Source organism: Balaenoptera physalus (genome assembly GCF_965194825.1).
Source record: "Balaenoptera physalus genome assembly, chromosome: 15".
NCBI classification, from domain to species: domain Eukaryota; kingdom Metazoa; phylum Chordata; class Mammalia; order Artiodactyla; family Balaenopteridae; genus Balaenoptera; species Balaenoptera physalus.
In genome coordinates, this window is record NC_138894.1 from 75,576,152 (window position 1) to 75,598,924 (window position 22,773).

General features: G+C 51.8%; 1 protein-coding gene across 1 annotated transcript in view; it reads right to left on the reverse strand.

The window, feature by feature from the left end:
- The window catches only part of PLB1 (phospholipase B1), a 128,476-nt gene that overhangs the window by 24,678 nt on the left and 81,025 nt on the right, over positions 1-22,773 (reverse strand). The window contains exons 30-45 of the mRNA XM_082426134.1: positions 22,681-22,752; positions 21,553-21,591; positions 20,925-20,985; positions 20,025-20,083; positions 19,000-19,073; positions 14,737-14,780; positions 14,140-14,248; positions 12,726-12,777; positions 11,914-11,994; positions 11,284-11,349; positions 10,045-10,145; positions 8,989-9,070; positions 8,213-8,317; positions 7,069-7,164; positions 6,438-6,509; positions 298-363 (exon numbers count right to left, since the gene is read on the reverse strand). Coding sequence (XP_082282260.1) covers positions 298-363; positions 6,438-6,509; positions 7,069-7,164; positions 8,213-8,317; positions 8,989-9,070; positions 10,045-10,145; positions 11,284-11,349; positions 11,914-11,994; positions 12,726-12,777; positions 14,140-14,248; positions 14,737-14,780; positions 19,000-19,073; positions 20,025-20,083; positions 20,925-20,985; positions 21,553-21,591; positions 22,681-22,752 — 1,179 coding nt within the window. The remainder of the gene's footprint in view (positions 1-297; positions 364-6,437; positions 6,510-7,068; positions 7,165-8,212; positions 8,318-8,988; positions 9,071-10,044; positions 10,146-11,283; positions 11,350-11,913; positions 11,995-12,725; positions 12,778-14,139; positions 14,249-14,736; positions 14,781-18,999; positions 19,074-20,024; positions 20,084-20,924; positions 20,986-21,552; positions 21,592-22,680; positions 22,753-22,773) is intronic.

A 22,773-nucleotide genomic window follows, 5' to 3' on the forward strand; every position in this document is an offset into this window, starting at 1 on the left:
CTTCTTGAAAGGCTGAGCTGCCTGATCAGAAATGATGTTTGTGCAAAGGTTAAAGAAAACTGATCCATAGGCACTTCCTCTAGTTGGTTGCTGACATCAGGTAAACACTTGAGAACATGTTAGGACAATCCTGGGACTTTGTGGTTCAGGAGCCTTTTCTTCACATTCCAATTTCCAGTATGTAAGAGGGGTACGTTTCTGCTTAAGCTAATTCTCTGAAACCCACACCACGCCCCAAGTCGCCGGGGGGTGGAAATGGTTTGTCCCTGAGAGAGGCAGACGTGCGTCAGCGGTTACCTCAATGGATGGCTTGGTGGGGTATGTGTAGTTACTATTCCGGGGAGTTCTCAGGAAGGGTTCATCCTAAGAGAGAAAAGAAACCACAGGGAGAGGTTATCTGACAGCCTGGAAGATTGCTTAGGAAACATTAAGTACTAACAATCCTGTCCTGTAGATTTATTTAACATGATCTTCTGCATTTAAATAGAAAGAACCGTACAAACATAATTTCATTCATTCCCTAGAGGGTTTTACAGAACAGCTTTGACAAGGGATGCACAATAAAATGCCTAAAAAGGGTTCCATACATGTTCTATTCAGGGTTCTGCGCTTTTGTTTTCACCCTGACAATTGAACATCTCCCTAATCCTCAGAACGATTTTCTTTCCTTTGTCATTTCTCTGGCAAGAGATTCACATTATAGCACTTTTCTCTTCACCAAAAAGTGTTATGATCATCAATGTATTTTAATGTCTGTTGCTATTATTATTATTTTGCCTCCTTTGACTGATGTATCTTACCCCTTCAGGTTGGCTTCACATACTCTGGTTGTGTTTTTTTCTTGTGAAACAGCCTCTTCATTCCCTGCTCGCCTATTTATTTCACAATCAGTTTCACACATGCCCAGTCAAGAATCCAGGTCTATTCAGTTGTGGGTGATAAGTTAGTCGAAGAAGGAAGTAGACAAAGGAGAAATGGGGGAAAGCAGGTAATGAGAAAATGTGAAAATGACAGTGAAGCAATAAGAAGTTCATAAGCCAGAGATCAGGCCAAACAGCCCAGGGCTGTCAACACCTTCACAAGACGTGCTGAGTGGGGTAGAAGGGCCATGGTCTGAAAATTTGGGAATAACATGGGAGTAAGTAGGAAGAACCGGAATGTTGGAGAACAGGTCATTGGAGATCCGAACCAGGGGTTGAAAGCTGACTGCCCATCTGCTCTATTTTGGCCTGAAAGGTGCTTAGAAAGGAAGAGGAGGAAGAGAAGGGAGAGGAGAGAAGACCACGACTCTGAATGCTTCCAGAAGAGGTGTGTGCCCTTCAGTTCTGGCCCTACCACCTCCTCTTGTCCCAGACCTGATCCCACCCACACAATCGTGTTCCTGCCTGGCACTGCATCTGAGTTTGCAACCCCTGAATGCCCCCGCTTTACAGATGAGGCGCAACTGAGGGGCAGAGTGGAGGAGGGACCTGCTCCAGGTGGAGAGCAGGCAGTGAGTGCAGAGCTGGGCCCGACCCGTCAAGCCTGCTGACCAGCAATGGCCTCCTTCCATTCCTCACGGGGAATTCCTCCTGATCACGGGGATCAGGTCCGAGAAAGCCCCTGCTGGTCAGACAGAGGGATGAGGAAGAGAAGGTCTCAGCAGTCACCTTGGAGGATGAAATCTATGCACATAAAAGCCCTAGCCCTCAGCACAGACCTTGGCTCCCTGGGCAGTGCACGTCTCTCCTAACCTCTGAGTCTCGGCATTCCTAGCTGAAACACGATTCAGAGGAGCACTCAGGGCCAAGGGCAGGACGTGTGCCCTGGACCATCTGCAAAACTGCAAGGAGACGGAGCTTACGATGGCACGTCGCCCCGGCTAACGAGGCTTGTCTCTGGCCAAAGCTATTCAGTGTCCCCTGAGCTTCACCATCAGACGAGGGCACTCTGGGAGCATCCTATAAATAAATGACCCACCTTTGTAGAGCCCCATGTGTTCAGAGCTCTGTTCTAGGTGCCAGAATGAGGGGAGGATACAGAGGCTTACAACCCAGTCAGGCAGAGAACATGAGACGCATCAGGCAGCGAAGCATCAGAGGATAGTGTGTCCAGTAAGTGCAGTAATTGCTGAGGAACGGTTGCAAGAGCTGCGGATGTGTGGTCCTCAAAGACGAGACTCACTGGGAGCGGGGTCACTCGCTATCGTTCTCTCCCCACTTCACGGGAGCCCCAATTGGGCACAGGGCCCGGGGGCTGGAGCTAGTCTCAGAGTGGCTACCACAGGAAGAACCGGAGGGCAAAGACGCCCCCTGCCCTTCCAGACATGCTTAAAATCAAACTGGAGAGTCTATTTTATCACATGATCCAATGGTAGAGGGAGGGGCCAGAGAGGGGAGACTGAACTAAGGCGTCAGGGAGACACTGGAATGCGGTGGGGAGTGAGGCCAGAACAGGAACAATGAGAACAGGTCCAGGACAGTGGCGGACAGGCGGCCTGGGTGCCCTGGGCCTGTTTTAGTCACCGTTGACTGCACTGTGTGTGCATGAGTCAGACTGGGTTAAAGGCCTGGAGCTGAGCAGAGGGAAGAGGGAGTCCATTTAGCCTGCTGGCTCTCCTAGGCTAGGTTGATAACACCAGTAAGTAGAAAGCTGAGCGTATTGAAGGCCAGCACAAGGAAGTGGTCTCCTAGCTAGAGCTGCGCAAAGATGGTGTGGCCTGCCGGTGGGCACAGCCCGGACAGCCACCTGACGTGAGTCAGCAACGTGAGTCAGCGGCTTCGGGAAAAGGTCATGTTCATCTTGGCAGTGTTACTAGGTGTAAAGTTCCGTGAAGGAGAGCTGGTCTTCTTCTGTTCTGTGCTGCTCGAACCAAACCAGGTGTGTACTGTCAGGGCCGGGCACCAACTTAAGGGGGGGGCCACGTTCCAAGAAGACATACCTACTACATGAGGCAGGGTTTGGAACACTTGTCTGCGATAAATAGTTGAGGAAACTGAGGAGAAGACCCAGGGGAGGGTGGTAGTGGTAGAAGAGAGGAGGACATAACAGCAGTACATGGAACACCTTCTGACATTTCTGTCCCATCCCATCCCATCCTCCCATATTATTATCCCATCCTCCCACCCCATCCCATCCTCCCATCCTATCCCATACCATCATCCCATCCCAAACACGACCTACTAGGCTGATTTTACAACTTGTTAACAGGTAGCCACTTGGCTGTTAGAAAAGCACTGCCTTGAGAGTGTGGAAGTTTAAGCAGAGGCCATAGCCTCTAGTTGCCTTGGGAGGGATGTGGTAGAATAATTCAATTATTATATGAGAGATTGCCTCAACAGGACTCCAAGGCCCTCTGCACTGAGATCCTAAGGTTATAAAATTCTCTGTTGCTTTATGATGGGAAGCATCAGGTGACCTTTAACACACAAAGGGATGAGGACCTGAACTGGGGTGGTGGCAGTGGGAACGGAAAGGGTGCCAGCGGGAAAAGCACTAGGAAGAATCCTATCAGATAGCGTGCCTGACGTTTCACACCTGCAGAGCTCTGACAGCCACAACAATATGGACAGAAATAGGAAGTCCTAAGGATCAGAGAGTTTGGGAAGACAACTATTTCATTCCTATTTTGACGTTGTTACTCAAACATTATTTTTTGAATGAATATGTTGAGTTTGAGATGATGAGGAGGTCAGGGCAGGAATGGGAGATTTAGAAGTCCAAAGCATTCAAAAGATAATAGACCCCATATGTAATTCAAAATAGAAACACTGCTAAACAATAAAGTAAGTATAAGGGAATCCAACAAACCTCAGCTTTTTATCAAGATGAAAGACTGGATGAAATATCACTTGAAATTATTTCAGTTTGTCTCTCCGTGTTTCCCCCTGGTTCCCCCATTTTGTGGGTACCCTGATCATATATTTAATCTGCCTTCTGGGTAAGCTTACACCATAGAGGGCAACCAAGGGGGAAAGATCTCTTAAGGGTTAGAAATAGAGCTCAAGTTTGGGGAAAACAGTAAGAAATGACGACACAGGTTGGGGGATCCTAGGCAAAGAAATTTAACGGGAAACCCTGGAAATGGACAGATCTCAGAGTGAGGGGACCTAAAGAAAGAGAAAAGAGAATAGGGCTGAGACATGGAAGTTGGAGAATGTCCACATTTTCAATGCTGGGAGAAAGGAAGGAGGGTCATTAAAAGAGATGAGAGGGGGCAGAAAGACAGAACAATCAAGGTGGTTTTACATCCGCAAATGCAAGGAGGAATAAATTCACGGAGGAGGCAGCTAACTCTGACAAACGCTTCTAGAGAGGGCAAGAAAAATAAGAGCTGAAAAAGGACTCTGCTCATCTTTGGCTGATTTCTTCAAAGCTTGAGGAGGAGCCACAGCCAGCTGCCCTGGGTTAGGGAAGGAGTGGGCAGAGGCCGTGAAGGCAGGAAGGGGACAACAGTCACAGCCCACAGAGCAACTGATCAAAAGTTGGCCATAAAATCCTGTGTCCAACCTTGAAATCTAACAGAAATCCACGGAATACTGTTAAGTGCCCGACCTGGCTGGGCAGAATGCACTTGCAGTTGACTGGGGCTGGGGGAGGAGCAGGCAGGAAGCTGAGAGAGCTCCCCAACGCTTGCGTCCGTCCCTGCCCCCTCCTCCCTGCTGGGTCCTCCCTGTTGCCTCTATGTTTAGACTCAGCTAGGATTAAAATATGTGCTGCCTGGCCCCTGTCAGCTCACACTGAGTTGCTGGTGGACTTTTATATAGCTCCAAGGCACATGGGAGGGAGCAGATGGGACCTGAGGAATGCAGAATTCTACGTTGCCTGGTACGGTGAAGTTGGGCTGGCCAACAGATGGATCCTTTTGGAATGTGCTCTGGGGTTGCCTGGCAACCGCTTCTCCCAGGCTGGGCTTCTACGGTTCCAGGAGGCTGGATTTGCTCTCCTCCGCTCACCAATGGCTCAGTCAGGTTCTGTCCAGGAGGAGGAGCGGAGCCCAATGTGGCTTGAGATTCTGGGTGAAGCAGCAGCCTTTTGGGGCTCCTTGCCTGGTCTGGGACTTTGAAGCCTATGGTGACAGGGCTCTACCTGCCCCAGTGTCTAGGCTCCAACCTGGTACTTAACAGATATTTGTGAGGAGGAGAGCAAATGACGGCTCCCTGGAATGGGTTGTTATTACTTTTACTATTTAATGGAAGGGGAATTGGCAGATTGGAGAGGGTTTTCCATGGCTGATGTTCAGTACGGCCATATGGGTTGTTAAAATATTGAAATACTTACCCCCGTATGGCTTACAGCCACTGCTCTGCTCCCCGAATGCCCCCACTACCCAGATTGCCTGGCCCCTCCCCTAGAACTCACTGTACATGGATCTAGCAATTAAAGGGTTTACACCTGGCACAGAAGGGCCCTCTAGGACCTTGCCCACATTGCACTGATTATTACATCCTTTGACCGTCTCCTTTGCTCCAAGCCCTGGACCCAGCATCTGAGCCCTCTGCTACCACCGCCTTCACTCCTGCATCCCTTCTTCCCACCCTCCTGATGAAGCTGATGGTACACAAGGCTGAGCCTGGGCCTGAGACTGCGGTGGGGAAGGCAGCAGACAGAGAGGGGTATACCAGGCAGTGCTGCCCACTGTCTCTGGAGCCCCGGCAGACACACGGGGGAGCTGCAGGTCCTCTCCCTGCTCAGTTGGGGGGGTGCGAGAGGGCGAAGCACCCCAACCCAGGTGGGAAACCCAGCCTCCCAGACTGGGTCAGCCTCTCCTGCTTTTATTGCCTCTGAGGGCTCTCTGGCCTCAGCCTTATTTGGTTAAAGAGCCATAAGGCAGGGGCTAGAAGAGGGAGCTGAAGGCAATGGGCACGTGAACCTGCCCCACCCCTGGGCCTGAAATCAGGTTTAACAACCACTTAGATCTTCCTCCTTAAAAGGAGCCCAGCCAGCCTCACCCCAGTCATGGCAAGGCCGGGCCTGCTTGTCCCTCCCCCACCCAGCTCCAGGGCTCTCCTCTCTGACCCTTTCCCTGCCGGACATTCCCCATCCAGGCTCGACGACCACTAACCACAGCCTCTGAGCCCAGCTGGCTTCTTGCTAGGCCTCCAACCTGCAGCCAGACCTTCCCATCTGCCCCACGTGCCGCCGCTGAAATGAGTGGTCTTGCCACCTTCCGGCTTCTTAACGCCGCTTCTCAAGAATCCACATCTGTCACCCTGCTCCTCTCCCTCTACTGGGCCCAGGCCTCCTCTGCCACCTGCCTCTCCCAAAGACACAGGTGCTTCTGTAACCTCTTCTACCCTCTCTGTTCTCCTCCACTTCCCTCCATCCTCCGAAGTCCATCCGCTCCCAGTCAGGGGGCAAGATGGGCAAAGGGGAAGCTGTGGTGCGGGGTGAAGGGGATGGGTGGGGTTTGAGCTCTGGGTTTCTGGACAGCAGCACAGCGGGCCCTCCCTCATTACCTGATCAGGGCAGGGGAGGGGTATATCTGCCGTCAGGTCCAGGGTATCCGTTTTCTTTCCTAGTGGTTCAAGCTGATTGAGGAAGAAAAGAGAGACATGCGTGTACTAATTTGTTTCCACTGAAGTGAACATTCCCTGGCAGGGCATCCTGCAGTGGGGAAAGCTCAAAATTTGATTTCAGGGGGTCTGGCTTCTACTCCTGGCACTGCCAGTTGCCAGCTGTGGGATACTGGGCAAGTTTCTTAGCTTCTGTAGGATTCAGCTTCCTCATAAACTCCTAAGACTTTTCTTGCAGGGCTGTTGAGAAGCTTAAATGAGATAACATGGCTTAAACTGCCTAGAACAGCTGCTGACACATAGAAAATATTAAATAAACGTGAGGGTTCTGCCTTGCATTCATGTAAAGAGTCCCGCACCGCAGTTCAAAGCCCGCAAGAGGGGAGGCGGTTGATCCTGGAATCGTAAGGACTCCGTATTTTCAGTTCTATACAGACTTCCACAGATGCGCCGGCCACTGCTCCTCTGTATCTTGCTTGCAAAGGGAGGCCAGGAACCAGCTCCATTCTAGGGGGCCTGGTGCTTTGCTCTAGACTAGAACCCCAGAGAACCAGGGACATCCCACTTATTTTACCATATTGACCCAAAGGGCTCTGGAGAGCTGGGAGTGGAATTTCTGATTTGGATGGAGGCAGTCTGGGGCGAAGAAGGACACATCCGGGCGCCCATCCTGAAGGAGAGAAACAGACGTCCTTAAGATCCCGTTGGTGCAGAGGGTGGATAGTGGGCCACAGCTGGTGGGCCTGACCCCTGGGGTTGACCTCTCAATGCTCTCCTCCCCCCAGGGTGCTCCCAGCCTGTGGCTTCCTAAGGCCCTGCTCACCTCGAGAGGGAGATCAGAGCAGTCCCACAGATCAACAGCCTTGAGTGACCCCAAACCCCTAATCTGCTTTCTGGTCCCACAGTTCCCCTTAAATTAAAAAAGTGCTATATGTATTTTTAGGCACATGTATGTAACCCATGCCACGGTTGAGGGAATGAGATCCTAGTCCCTGAGGAAGTCTTGGTCAACCAGCTGGGAAAAGCTACTTCCCAGCCCTTGGCCAGCTGGTCCCAGCGACCTTGGTGGGGAGAAGAGGCCAAGCCTTGGGGTAGGCCTGGGCAAAGCCTAGGTGCCCAAAGCTTCCTCTGGCTTCCTTCCAGGTAGGCCAGGCCCTTGGGATGGAGGCCCAGGTACAGAGAACTGAGTCCCCACCCTGGTCCATTCACAGAGCTCTCCTGCTCAGAGTGGAAGTGTCAAGTGGAAAGCAGAGCCAGGGGCGGAAACGGTACCCTCCGTTATAACTGCAGTGTTGGCTGTGGGGCAGAAAGTGAATAAGTCTGGAATTGGACATGTTCAAATCTCACCTCTGTCCCTGATTTCCTGTATGATTTTAGGGAAGATGCTTCAAGTCTCTGAGCCTCTGTTATGTGGGGATGATAAAACTCACCTCAAAAGGCAGTTGTGAAGATTTGATGCATGGTGAGCACAGTGCCTGGCACATAGTAGGTGCTCAATAAAATGGAGGCTGTGATGAGTAGTAATGAGAACATCTCACGTGGGGTTGCCTCTGGGAATGCAGCGCTGATGTTCGGGGAAGCTGTACCCACCAGACCAGCAGCTGGAGATCTGCCCGGGTCTGCCCCATTTATTCTCACTCTCACGGCAGCACTTGGCATTTCTGCCTTGAATTTTCTCCTCCCTTTGGCAGCCCTGTCAGGGAGGGCAGGGAGCCTACCGCCAGGATGGGGAGCCGGATGTTGTAGAAGAAGGGCTGCAGCACCACGGAGAAGTCCTCCCGCGTGTCGTAGCGACCTGACTCCACCAGCTCACGCATGCTGTTCTGGGGACACACGCATGGGTGCCTTCTGCACGGGCCCTGGGGCTCCAGGTGCCCATTGGGGCAGGGGTGGGGGTGGGTGGGTAGTGTCTTTTTCCCTGTCTCCCTCAACAGGTGGGCTGACTCAGTTCTTCCCTTGAGAACACAGACACACCTGATGGTAAATCTCTTTCCCGAGTATTGGATATGGGTTGTGCCACCTTTTGGTTTTGGTTTTAAGTGGACCGCGAGTTCTGAAGGGCCGGGCAGGAAGTCCCGCAAGGAACAGAAAAACCTAGGGAGAGTCTCCAGAGGGCCCCCAGGCTCGGGACCTGCAACCTCCCCATTCGTGCGTGGCCTGCCTGTTGGGGAGGTGGGAGGTTTGGGGGACAGCTGGGCCTCCAGGGTGCAGTGCAGGGAAAGGTAGTCCTATGGGGCACCTAGGGCCGCCGCCCTCTTCAGGCCAAGTGTCAGGGCTGAGCCATCGAGGACAGCTCAGCCATGAGGACTCTGCCACCTGGGTTCCTTGGGGATGACTCCAACTGGGGTGCCTGAGACACGTCAGCCAGGAAGTGGCCCGGAGGGCGATGTTACCCCTCAAATCCTGAACAGCTTTTCCCTGCCTGTGTGCCTCCCCCGGGGGGCTCTGGACTGGCGTGCTCATCGAGGGGGAGGAGAGACCTTCTTGGTCTTACCTGGTAGGCTCGGGTGACGGCCTCCAACCTGGCCAGCTCTTGGGAGCTCTCCCGCAGGGTCAGGACGCAGTTACACAAAATGCTGCACAGAGAGGGGGAGGCAGGAGGACCCAGAGCAGAAGGTTCGGTCAGAGACTGCTGCGTGGGGCGGGGGAGGCGCTCACTGGAGCCCTGGCTTAGGAGGCTCTGCTCAGGGCAGGTTTCAGGCCTGACGGGAATGCACAAAGTCCCGAGGGCGCACGGACGGGCACCTGCTCACGTTAACAGAGTACAAGTGTTGGACCACAGGCCCTGGGCCTGCAGCAAATTACGCTGAACACGTGAATTTAGACAATGAAAAGCCAATGTTCAGCGTGTAGAAATAAAGTACAAGTGCATGCTCTGGCACTGGAGCTGGTATTTCGGGGCCCCTGATGCTCATGCCTCAGACACCTCCTGAGTTCACACTAGTGCCCCACTGTGTCCCCTTTTGTTTTGTTATGGATTATCTCACATCCATAAAATACACTTAATGTTGAAAAAGATATCTCTAGAGCGCTCAGAATAGTACCTGGTGCACAGCAAAATTTACAAAGTATTTGTTCAATGAGTATATGGATATATAATGTAGGAAGAATAATAAAACACACACCTTGCACCTCTCACGCAGCTTAAGAAACAAAACACTCCCAACTGGAAGTTCCCTGTGTCCTTCCCCAATTCGCTCCTTCCCCACAAAGGTAAGTGAATCTTGGGGACCGTTCCCTTGCTTTCCGTTACGCGTCCACCACCTGTGGACACATCCCTATATGTTGCTTTTTCTCACAGGCTCGGCTGCACCGCCTCTGAGAACTAGCGTTTGTCCCAGCCCTGACCTCTTCCCCGTGGCTTCCCCGTATCCCAGAGGTTCTCACTGGCACCCTGAGGCTGGTAAGCGGGGGGCCCTGGCTCCAACTTCCCAGAAGGAGGTGGTCCTGGCACAGACCCCTTTACAGACTTGCACACATGGACGGACCAAGTCACAGAGACCCCGAGGAGTCCCCACCGCGTGAGCCAGACCAGCAAGCGCCCGCCTACCTGGCCTGCTGCACCGGGCACTTGTCGGGGTTCCCCAGGAACACGTGCCGCATGACGCGGGGGCTCATGAAGTCCACGAGGTTGACCAGCGCCCGGGGTACCTACGGGAGAGGCTTCAGATGAGAGAGGGGCTGAGGGGCTTCTTTCACAAGCTGCCTTAGGGCCCCAAGAAGTGGGATCTGGCTCCGGGGTCCCTGAGTTGGGTTCTGGGAGGTGTCGACACCAAGGTGACCACCTAGGGCCCTTGAGGCTGTGCCACCCTCATTGGCAACAGCGTGAATGGGCCTCCTGGAGTGGGACAACATGGCAGACCCGAGTCTAAATGCTGAGGGCTCAGCTCGTTCAGCCATCAGTGAGTGAACCCAAATCCGTTAGCTTTCTTTTTTTTTTGGTATTATTTTTTTTTAATCTTTTCTTAAAATTTATCTATTTATTTATTTATTTTTGGCTGTGTTGGGTCCTTGTTGTTGCATGCGGGCTTTTCTCTAGTTGCAGCGAGCGGGGGCTACTCTTCGTTGCGGTGCGCGGGCTTCTCACTGTGGTGGCTTCTCTTGTTGCGGAGCACGGACTGTAGGTGCATGGGCTTCAGTAGTTGTGGCACGTGGGCTCAGTAGTTGTTGCGCATGGGCTTAGTTGCTCCGCGGCATGTGGGATCTTCCTGGACCAGGGCTTGAACCCGTGTCTTCCGCACTGGCAGGTGGATTCTTAACCACTGCGCCACCAGGGAAGCCCCAAATCCGTTAGCTTTCAATTTGGTGAGGTAGGTGCCCCGTTTGCCAGGACATTAGCCCTTGACTGTCTCCTTCCAGCCCGACCCGGGCTAACTCTGCTGAGCAGGCCCAGAGTCTTGGCAACCCATAGAGGCATCTGGTAGTCAGAGCGCCCCCTCCTGGGCAGCTGGAAAGGCTTGTCCATGCCAGGGGGTGGGGAGACCAGAGAGGGGCCTACTGTAGACACCCCCTGCCACTCAGAGAGCGGTGCCCAGCCTGGGAGCCGCCCAGCTGCCTCCACCAGGGAATGTCCCAGGTAGAGGTGGGGGGACTGCCTTCCCTTCTTCAAGCCTGAGACCCTCGGGGCTGATTCCAAATAGAATGAGGCTTCCTTGGGGGGAAGCCCCGAACTCTGGAAAGGGCAGGAGCCCCCATGTCCTTGTCTGTCTCCTTCAGGGGAGGGGGCATTTCACCCTCTTCCCCCCAACACGCTTGAGCTGTGTCCAGCTTGTGGGAGCCCGCCACCCACCTCTCTGTGCAGGATGTCCAGGGCATTTCGGAGATGGTCATAAAAGTTGGCTGCAGAATACAGATTCTGGGAAGAGACAGGATGGAGAAGAGGAGCTGGTTAGGGGGAGAGGGCAGCCTCCCCACCCGGCTCCAGACCCAAGGCCTCACTCTCCCTTGGCCTCCAACCATGACCAGCTCGTCATGTCAGAATCTGAGATGAACAGTTGGCTACTCGCTGTTGCCGAAGATGGGCCAGACAGAAGACTGGAGCCTTCAGCCAGAGCTTTAGCTCAGGAGCAGAATGTGTCTAGTACCCCTTTCACAGGCTTGGGCTTTACTGCTTCTTCTCTTTCTGAATTCTCAGGAGTTGTAAGAAACGGGAATAGAAGCACTGTATATCTGCCACTTGCTGCCTCACGCCAGCTGGGACATGGGGGTGGAGCCAGAAACGCGAGGGTTCGGGGGGCAAGAAGCGTGTGTGTGCACGTGTGTGCACGTGTGTGAATTGCGTGTGTGTGCGTGCACACACACACACACAGGTGTAGGTGGACAATCCTAGGGTTGATTCTAGGGACTGTTCTCAAATAGGATCTCCAAGGCTTACAGGTCAAATCAAGGGCGATGAGTAGGTCTGGCCCGCCCGCATTACCGAATCCGTGCAGTAGTCACATAAGTCACTGCCTCCAATCAGCACCGTGATGACCTTCCAGTCCTCGTGGAAATTTACTCTCTATACAGAGGGAGGAAAATGCCTGATGATTTCCAACAAACAAAAACACCACAGCTCTAGGAAATCCATTCAACCCTCTAAAACTTCCTTGCCCTCTTGAAATAACAGCATCAGAATCTCAGAGCTGACAGAACTTCAGAGGTTTGTTTATAGACCACAGATTCTTAGCATCAGGAGGGATTTTCAAGGTCATTGTGATCAGCAACAAACCTCCCCCCAGCTGACGTAATCTCCTCCAGAGGGCCTTCGACAGGGGCTGCCCTACTGCTGCTTGAATGCCTCTAGTGACAGGGGGCTCACTGGTTTCATGGCAGACAATTCCATTTGGGGCCTTTAGTGGGTCAGAAAGTTAGTGTTTAAAAATAACCATAGGGCTTCATTGGTGACACAGTGGTTAAGAATCTGCCTGCCAATGCAAAGGACACAGGTTCGAGCCCTGGTCTGGAAAGATCCCACATGCTGCGGAGCAACGAAGCCTTTGCGCCACAACTACTGAGCCTGCGCTCTAGAGCCCGCGAGCCACAACTACTGAAGCCCATGCGCCTAGAGCCCGTGCTCCGCAACAAGAGAAGCCACTGCCATGAGAATCCCATGCACCGCGAAGAAGAGTAGCCCCCGCTCACCGCAACTAGAAAAAGTGGGCACGCAGCAACGAAGACCCGACGCAGCCAAAAAGAAAAAAAAAGAAAAAAAGAAAAAGCAATGTAAAAGTAACCATAAATCTGACTCACATGGTCATCTTTCATCTTCTGTATCAGAGTCTGGACTTGGCTTGAAAGTTCCCTGAGGAGGAGAGTGAATCAGTCCTGTTGAGGAACAGTGCCCAGACCTTTCATCCTAAAGGGCCTGAACTAGAGGTTTCTATGGCATTAACCCCTCCCCCCCACCATGAGCTGGCAGAGACCCTGAGTCTCAGGACAGGAAGCTACTTGCCTCTTCTGGAGAGTTCTTACAACAAATAACCGTTTGCAAAGCCAGTCGTGTGTTTGTCCTAAAGCAATAGTCAAGGGTACTGACAATTATATTTGTTACGCATGGTCTCCTTTCTAGGACTCCACATGCCAAGGGTCTTTAAGGATTCCATGCTAGGAAACCGTTCATCTCCTTTGGAGGACTGGTGTAGATTCTGAAATCAGATCTAGGAAAGTTTTGGCATGCTTCCTCTTTTTACCCTGGCTGCCAGGAAGCTGAGAGTTTGATGCTTAGGCACAAGAATCGTAAAAAGGCTCATACTGACACAGTTGCTTCTTCCCCTCCTCCCCCCACCAGTGGCTGTGATTTTTCTCTCTTATGTATATGTTGTGTCATTTTTGGTAAACTTAGCTACATGTTTCTTTTAGAAAGAGGTGGGGGAATAAATATACACCATACAGATACCTGGGTTTAGAATTCATGGAAAGTCTAGACCTCAGGCATCCCCAGCTCCTCACTAGTTTAGGTCCCTGTTACAGTGTGAGATGGATCCACAGAATGGTGATCTCCTGGCACCTGGTGGTGGGTCCATCTGTCCCCAGCTGTTTCTATCACTAAGAAGGGTCTTCCCAGGCTGGGCCAGGAGCAAGGAGACCCAGGTGGCCGAGGCTTCTAGGGGCAGGGTGAGGGGCCTCCTTGGACGATCGGCCTGGGAGGCGGAGCAGTTGGCTCCAGCTGCCTCTGGCTTCTCAGCTGCGCTTCCTGTAGCTCCACAGCAGGAGTAGGGACAGGACGTGACTTATTGCCCCTCTAAGCAGCCTCTAAGGCTGGAGATTCTGGCTTGCCCATCCATTTGGTTGGTACTCCCTGATCTTTTGGGGGAATTGCCACTTGTGAGGTGCTGTAGAGAGTACCATGATGCCATGGTAAGTTTTAAAAATTGGCTAAGGTGGGTCAGTTAGTTGCATGATTAGAACATGCTGCACAGGAAAGCAAGGCCAGGAGTTCAGGCTCTAGGAGCATGGCCTCTGTCCAAGATCCAGCCCTCCAGCCTCCCTGCGGCCTTGGTCACGGGGCAGCCACAGAAGAGAGCGGCCCAGAACTTCTCAAATCATTGCTGCAAATGGATAAATGTCCCCCTGGCACTCAGAGGTCAGAATTACAACCTTAAAGGGGACTACATGCCTCCCACTCCCTACCCGACAGGCCCCCTCCCCTCCCCAAATGACATACTTAGCCTTTGTTCCAGGAACAGCCTGATTGAGGAAGGCATTTGTGTCACTGGCGTTGCCTGTGCCCACCGCATAGCCTGTGAGATTTCCGTTAAACTTCCGAAGGATATCTGGAAGGGGAAGGGTGCACAGGACACAGAGGGCTTAGGATGGAAGGCAGAGTGTGCTCCTGAGAGGAGGTGGGGCCTCAAATGACTTGATGACAGGCTGGGCCAAGACAACAAGAGCCTCTCAGTTTTTCTTTTCTTTCTTTCTTTTTTTATAATTTACAGTGCAGCAAATACTCACTGTCCCATTTGACTATCTCCACACTCTCTGGGCCAGTTGAGGAGATCTGAGGCTCAGAATGTTTGGTAACTTGGCCCAGGTCACCTGGCCAGCACACGGAAGGGTCAGGGCTCGAACCCAGGTCTCCGGAATCCAAACGCAGAGTTTATTCCACCCCCTTCAGCCACCTGTCACAGGCTTCTCCTCTCATTTCAATGACAGTCCATAAGGAAGATGTCATTCCCTCCTTTCTTAGCTGAGAGGCACTTTCAGGAAGCCTGGGGGTCAGATGGACCCAGAGGACAACCTCAAGCCACCGGTGGTTACTTACTCGGTAAGGTGGTCACCTTCTCCAGGTAGCCGTCCCCTCCTGAACTGTAGAGAGTGAGCAAAGCCAATGAGAGAGACTGAATCAATACACAGGCTTTACAAAAAAGTGCTCCCAGCTTTTAACAATGCCCATACCATCAGTACCTGTCAGATGTGCCAGAGACATCTCTTTGTGTTTGAGGGATTCTGAGAATATTTGAATTCCCCGAGGAGTTGGTTCCCCCAAATTCAGGATTTGAAGCTGAAAGAGGGCTGCTTCTTTTCTTCAGCAAATCAGGAGGGAGCGCACTTAGCTGAGTATATACTATGAGCTCAGCCATGAACCAGATGCTCTACGTTAGTTATCTCACATCTCCAAACAAGCTTGTGATGAAGATGAACTATCTCCATTTTACAGAGTAGGAAGCTGAGGCACACAGGGGTTAATCAACTTTCTAAAGGAAACTAAAAACCATAAAGGTAACTAAAAACCAGCTTGAGCTGGAAACCTTTAGAAAATGGATAAGCTCTTCTTTGCCCAGTGGTCAGGTAAATTCCACTGGAAGGTTCGGGGGATGACCTCTCACTGCCTTCCAATGCCGGATCTAATTTCATCTCATCTCATCTCATCTCATCTAGTTTTATGGCCCTCAGTCTAACTTCAAGAGACACAAAGTTTCATTGCCTTTCATGCATTTAAACTGAATACATGGGGGAGGCAAGGAGAAAAGTATTTCTATTTGAACAAAGTCCAATGTTCAGATGTATTGTATTTACTGTTATTTTTCTTCTGTGCCTCCTTCTTTCTTCCCTCCTCAGTCCCAGCATATTATCCCAGGCCAAGAGATTTTGAGAACACAGTGTTAAGCATTCAGCCCACCAGTATAACCTTCCAAAGGACAGGCCATGAATCAAAGTCTTGGCTGTTCTTCATTCAAAGGAAGGCTTGGAATGAAGTTGACTATTTCACACTATGGTGGTCAGGGGCTTAAGTCAAAGGTTCAAGAACCTCAAGTGGTGGAGAGAAAAAGAAGCCAGGTAAGCCCTACCTTTCTATCTCACTCAGGAATCTCTCTCCTACCTCCATCCAATGTCTGAACTTCACTTGGCCTTTGGTTGGGCATCTTTTTTTAAGCTTCTGATCCTTTTCCAACTCTGTATGAAGCTACTACTTTAGCTGCTTCCTGATCCTTCCTTCTTTGGACTAAAAGCACTTAATCAGAACACTTTTCACTTGGCAGGAAATTACAAAGCCATATACCTCCTCCAATCACTGTGTTCTAACTCTGCCTCCTTTTCTCCTTCAGTCAACATATAAACACAGAGATAAATGTAAACGCACGCACGTCAAGTACATTCTATTGTAATTTCTTGTCTAAAACTATCTTTGTTCTAAAACAAGTGAGGTAGCTGATCAAGACCAATAGGCTACAGAAATCTCTCTGAGCCCGTTTCCAGGAGAAAAGAGAGAATTATACAAATAAATATGGAGGAACAAAAATATGAAAGCCCTCGTTCTGATCAGAACTGTGTGAAACATGAAAGAAAACAGACCCATATGAAACAGCTGGTTTACACGAGACCCTTCAGATTTATGTAATTTGTATGACACCAAGAGCTCAAAGGCTGGGCTTTGTTCCCTAGTCACCCGCAGTGTGCAGAGAGATGCAGAGAAGATGCTTGATAACATCTATTGGCGGAGTTTCAATAACATGAGACTGACCTCCTAATTAATAAGACAAAGAAATGCATTTTTTGATAAATATTATTTTGGTCCTTTGAATGAGTCCAATCAAGCAAACATTTCAATTGGAAAGGCAATTCTCTAGAGACCTCTGGGCCTACCACATTGTTAGCTACCCAGAGCTGGGGCCTTTCACTGCTGTGTGATTCTTACAGGTCAAGGGGCCTTGGAAATATTCACAGCCAAACCTCTTCTTGCAGGTCCTGCTCACAGCCGCCCACCTACCAAAAATTCTTCTCCCCCTTCTGACTCCGTGAGGTCCACTCTCTCCACTTTGTTTCCTTGGCGGAAGAGGCTCGATTTGCATTCTTAATTTACCTATAATCAATTAATTGCCTCATATTTCCCATCCAGAAGTTTTAATGGCTTCAGAAAATTGCTTTTTCTCAGATCAGTCTACTGCATGGACATTTCCCAGGGGATGCTAATAGGTATTTACAAAGAAAGAGTTATGCACAAAGAAAGAGTTCTGGGATTAAGGGAAACACTGGATTCAACAGACACAATTTAAACAGATTTCTTCAACGTAGGGCGGCTTCTCAGAGCCTTTAGTATGCTAACATGCGTGTGAATTCCCCCGAGGAAGGATATAGTAGGAAATATTTTCCCCAAAATAAAAGGCTGGGGCTAGTGTTCTATGGAACACACTATGGGAAACCCTAGTCTACATATTTTATCAAGTGTCAAACTGTCTCTCAGACTCTGACCAAGAACTCCTATCTTTTTTTTTTTTTTTTAATTATTTAAGAGCTCCTATCTTTAACGCACATGGGTCTTGGGGCAGGTCTTTGAAACATTTAGAATAAAGGGTTTAAAGGGACAGCAGCCATTGAGCACACAAGGCTTTGGAATTGGAACCAGAAGATTGAAACATCAGGCCTTATTGGACCTCACTCACAGGAAGAAACAGAGCAATGGCTGAATTTTTCCATAGCTGCAGAGAGAAACCTTTAGCAGAAGACTGTCTCTATCTGAATCCTAGGAATCCGTGCAGTTGAACTGTTTGTGAAGTTGGGGAGATCACCTCACTCCCCTGACTACACCAGGTGTAGCTTGCCTGTCATCTGCTGGCTGGCTTGTCTGCTTTATTTTCTGTTTTCCCACACTAGGATGTGAGGCCACTGCCTTCTTTAGCTCAGACTAAGTAAAGCTGCCACAACCTCATGCTTTTTCGACTGTAATAAGCTCTGCTTTCCTGCTCTCCCTCTGGCTTTTCTTTCTGCTGCAGCCTCAGTAAAGCCTGGGGCCCAGTGGTCAGGAGGCAACTTCCACTCTGTCCCTCGGCAGCCTGGGAGAGACTCCCCACCTGGCAGAGGGTGTGTGGGACCTCAGGAGCTGCGCGGTCTTTAGCTCAGCTCCAGGTGGGGTGATGTCCTCACGCTACCCACGCCCTGGATCCTCTCTGTGGGTGGCTCCTGGCTGAGTGAGGATGCCTTTCTCTCACCCGGGAAAAACTTTCTCTCTGGCACTGTCCTCAGGGCTGGCCAGAGAACTGTCACAGTCCTCGCCGTCCCCACTCCGTTCCCTCTCGCTTTCTTAGAAGAAACCTTTCATTTGAACCTCTCGGAAGGAAAGGGAGGGGGCCAGCACTGGGCCGTCCTGCCTCTCATCAGCGCTCTGCCCTCTTGTGGCAGGCCGTGTTCTAGTGGTTTTGAATCCTGAGCTAATCGCCAATGACTGTGAAGGGTTCATAAACAAGAACTTTATTAGGAAAGAAAGAAACTTTAGAATACCCACATCCAACCACTCTCCTGACACGCCTTAAGCTTTCCCACTTCCTGCCTGGAATGCCCTTTCTCGCCTGCCAAATGGCTCCTCTGTCAAGGCGTAACTGGCTACCACCTTCTCCTGGAAGCCCTCCTATCCCAACTGGCAGGGTTGGGTATTCCCTCTTCTATAGTCCTGTGGCACTCAGGCATCTTTTATTTTTAAATAACACTTGCCAACTGAGCATAAGCATTTGCCTGTGCTTCCCATATACTCCTCTCACCCACCCGCCTCCATCATACAGGCACATGGGAGGGGCTCAGCAACATCTATTGGTTGTGATTTTTGTCTCGGTTGTTTCTGCCTGAAGTGGGTGCTGCGTTTTGGAGTTTTCTGTACAGATGTGTGCATATACATAAAGGCAGAGGTGTGGCTACAGAACATGAATAAACAACATGAATCCATACATACAGACAGTAAACAAGAGACATGGGAGAATCGACATGTGCACATCTATGTGCAAACGGGCAGGTGAAGACACAGAGATTTGGTGCTTTTCTGGTGCATTTCATGTTGGATTTGTTGACCCAGAAGTCTGATAAGTACCCTGATTTGCTATTTCTGCACAATTAAAAGAAAAGGGTTATTAACAGTAAAATATCCTCTCTACTCACCAAATTGTTACATTCGGCAGAAATATATAGGTTTTCCTTCTGAAAGCCCCCTCCAGACCTGGTCCTTGCTGTTTGTTATTTATGCATTTACAGGAGACAAACCCCCAGCCGATCTCTGCGGGTGAGCATGGGGTGGGAGGGGGTCATGGGTTAACATTACCTATATGACAGCCCCCGGTACTGAGTAGTGACATCAGAAAGGTCATTCGGTTTGGAGCCAATCCCATTGCCAGCCTTTGAAAACATATCAAAATCCACAGGAAAATCAGTAAGTCAGAGAAAAGGGAGGCTGTGTACGCGCAGGGCTTCCCAAGGTGCTCTCCGCGCACGCAACATAGCGTGAGCAGAACGCCGCCCTGGGAGCCAGAACGCCCGGGCTTGCTGCTTCCCCGGCTGCGTGCCTTCCTCGAATCTCAGCTGCCTCCTTACGGAGCTGAGGCCATGCCCTGCTTATCTCACAGGATTGTTTTGATGACCAAATTGGATCATAGCTGCAAAAACAGTTTTGAAGCCTCTAAAGTGCTTTACAAATATGAGACACTTATAATATCATTAGCAGCATTCTGCTCCCAAGTTCTTTACACGCATGAAGAAAGAGCCCATAGATTGAATGGGCTGCGTGGACAGATTTCTCATACACTTCACATTTCTCCTCTTTCCCTCTGGGACATTCTGTAAGACAATCTCATGACCTTAACAGTGCTGCCAGAAAGTGCTGTTTGGGGATGGTACAATGGCCCTATTTCTTGGAACTTAAGAGCAGAGCTTTTGCCACAGCTGTGCAGCCTTTCCTGCTTTGGGGCAGATGCAAAGATGAAACGGATGTGGAGGTTGGAGCTGCTCGTAAAGTATAATCCAAAGGGAAAAGAGCACCCACATTAGGTTTAGGAGGTTTTTTGAGTCAAAATGACATATTTTTGCAATGGTTCAAAAGGTGACGTTAGGTGTTCAAAACCTCTACTGCCTGAGACAATTCAGTTCGCTCCTGAAAAAAGAGTCCCCCTCGCACACCTGATGGAGAAAGTGGCTGCAAAATCAAACCACTGTCCTGCGCTCAGACTGACAGAGTCAGGAAGGAGGGGTGGGATAATGCAGAGGCCAGGAGCTCGGGCCCTGGGGTCAGGAGGACGGGGGCCTGGAGCTGACACAGCCATCCCCAGCCACGTGGGGCCCACGAGTCCTTACGGTCAGAGAATCCCCCAGAGCGGCCACAACTTGGACGTCTGCAGGTCTCAGGGTGTGCACTGGAAAGACAAACAGACACACTTGAGTCTGTGCGAAGGAAGCTGCAGTCAGAGTCCAGTGCTTCTTGCTTTAAGCAAGACCAGAAACACGACCCGCGTGTGTGTTCGGCTGTGCAGGACCGAACGTCCATGGCGCCACAGAGGCAGAGCTTAGATGAAAACTGTTTCCCCATCAGAGGCACAATAAATGATCCTGGGCCTATGGGAAGGGAGAGGTGCTGAGAGGGAGGGGGAGGAGGAAAGGGGATGCTAGGGCACGGTGGGATCCCACCACTCTGGTGCCAGCAGTCACGTGGGACACCAGCTGTGACCTGAGCGCATGACCAAATGGGCGCTAGCCCATCCGAGATGCGGTGCAGAGCCCGATGCACGGCCCATTTAGAGCTGGGTTCCGGATTTCCACCAAGAATCTGAGGAATAATCATGTTGGGCCTTTCCCTGCCCCCAGGTCTCTTCCGAAGACTCCAGAGAACTTTCCAGCCCTACGGCAGGCAGCAGCAGTGATTGCAGAGCCTGGGGCCGCAGGGCAACCCGAAGAGCTGGCTCCCTCTGGGGCCTTCCTGGGCACCACACACCCCGCCTCCGGGCCCGGCCGAGGTCACACCCTAGGCTGGGCCACTGAGGGCGGCTCTGCTGTGGCTCCTCCACACGTGCTCCCCATAGCGGCCTGAAATGGGAGGACCCTGGCCGCCTTGGGTCCTGCTGGGTCAGACTTCGCTACAGAAGAGAGGGACAAAGCAGGGACTCGTCCCAGGCGACCAGCCAGACAGGAAGCAAGCCCCGGCCATAACTGAGTTCTTGTGGAGGGGCCCTGGGTCCTGCCGTGCCGCAGGGGGCTTACCTGAGGTGGGTGGCGAGGCAGAAGGGGCTCTGTCACTGCACAGCAGCTGGCTCCCGTGATCCTGGGGGTGTAGAATGAACCCCAGAATCTCAGGGTTGCCAGGGGCCAGAGAGGCCGGCTTGGCATCAGACTCACCAGAGAGCTTTAACAAACACAGATCCCTGGGCCCTACCCTGGGGACGGCCTAGCAGGACATCTGAAGAAGGCTCCCTGGGTGATTCTGAGAACCTGGCTGGGCTCCATCTGCTAACCTAGTTCAGACCCCCCCACACGGCCCCCCCCATCCAGTGCAAAAATCAGGGCATCAACAAAACGACCCAGCCCACTGCATGCCAGCCCTGCTTCTGCAGCAGCTTTATGAGGGGGATGGTTCTCTTGACTTATGTCTGGAGAGGCTGAGAGTTGACTGGCTGGCCCCCTAACTGTGCTGTTATCAATGGCTCCTACTCTGCCCTCCCCGCTGTCTGAAGGTGTAGGTGGATGGACTTCACAGAAGAGTGTGAATCCCCCCCGACTGCCCATCGGGAACACCTGCCCACATTCCCACCCCGCCTTGCAGGGCTGGTCCCAGCTCGGGGGCCGCCCACTGCATCGGCGGCTGAGCTGAAAGGAAGCAACGAGCGGATACCTGCACAGTGTTCTTGTAGGTGCTCAGAAATGGCCAGGCCTGTGAGGGGAAGGGGGGTGGTGAGCCACCGCAGCAAGTTGACTTGCTTCTTGCTCTGCTCCGGTGCGCAGAAACACTTTCCACATTCCCAAGCCCCCTGCCACCAGGCTGACCGTTGGGCTCCCTCCCAGGATGTACCCGGCCTTCTCTGCAAGTCTCTTGAACAACCGGAATAAACCCTGCACGGCTCCCAGGAATGAGCACCTCTGCTCTTTGCCTCCCACCCAACTGGCTGAGGTGGCTGGGTCACCTCTCTTTCTCCACACTGCCCCTTCCCAGCAGAGCCTCACTTTCTGCTAATACAAGCCCGTGTCCCCTACTCCCAGGCCCCCTTCCCACCCCATGCCACTCCCGCCCGGCAGCAGCCTGGGCGCCTCCCGCCCAGACAAGGAAAGCCAGGCGCTTTGAGGTCCTGCCCCCTGCAAGCCCCAGCTCAGTGGGTTCCCATCCTGGGCCTGGGACCCCTCTGGGAATCTAGGGGAACTGACAGAGGTGAGGGAGCAGCTGCAAAGGTCCAAGAATCTTTCTGACCATTTGTGAATGAACGTGGAGATCTGCTTTGCCTTTCTGGTGAATGTCTGCTTTCTTAACTCTGGCTTCCAATGGACCTTCCACCCCCAAACCCCACCTCCATCCTAGAAGATATTCTTCTAGGTCTCAGCCCCTCACTCTTTCCATCCTACCATGGGGACAGTGGCACTATGGAGATGGGGTATCCTCTGTCCCTTCCTGCCCTGGAGGTCCTCCCCACCCCTGGCCTTCAAAATGAGATCTGGATGGTGCTGCCATGTCCCTCTGCCCAGCTGGAAAGAGCCGTGTGCAGACTTATGCCAGGGCTCGCTGGGACATGGAGAGACAGAGGCGAGCTCTAGGGTCTCCCGGCCACTGGCTGTCACACTTCACAGTCCAATCAGATGGGGCATTGTGGATGGCTAACTGGAGTCTGGAATGGGTGGGTAGGTGAACAGAGCTGGGGGTGGGGGTGAGAACCTGGGATGGAAGGAACTGAGAAACCTTAATGAGAGACTTTGAAAGGCTGGGAAAGAGGCTTTAGGCAGACCCCTGGCAAGGCTGCGCTCTTCACCGTACCTGGTCTGGACATGTGATATTGACCTTGTCTTCAAACTCATGCCTTCTTGTCTTCTGGCCGACAGGTTCCAGCTAAACCAAGAAGCAGGAGGA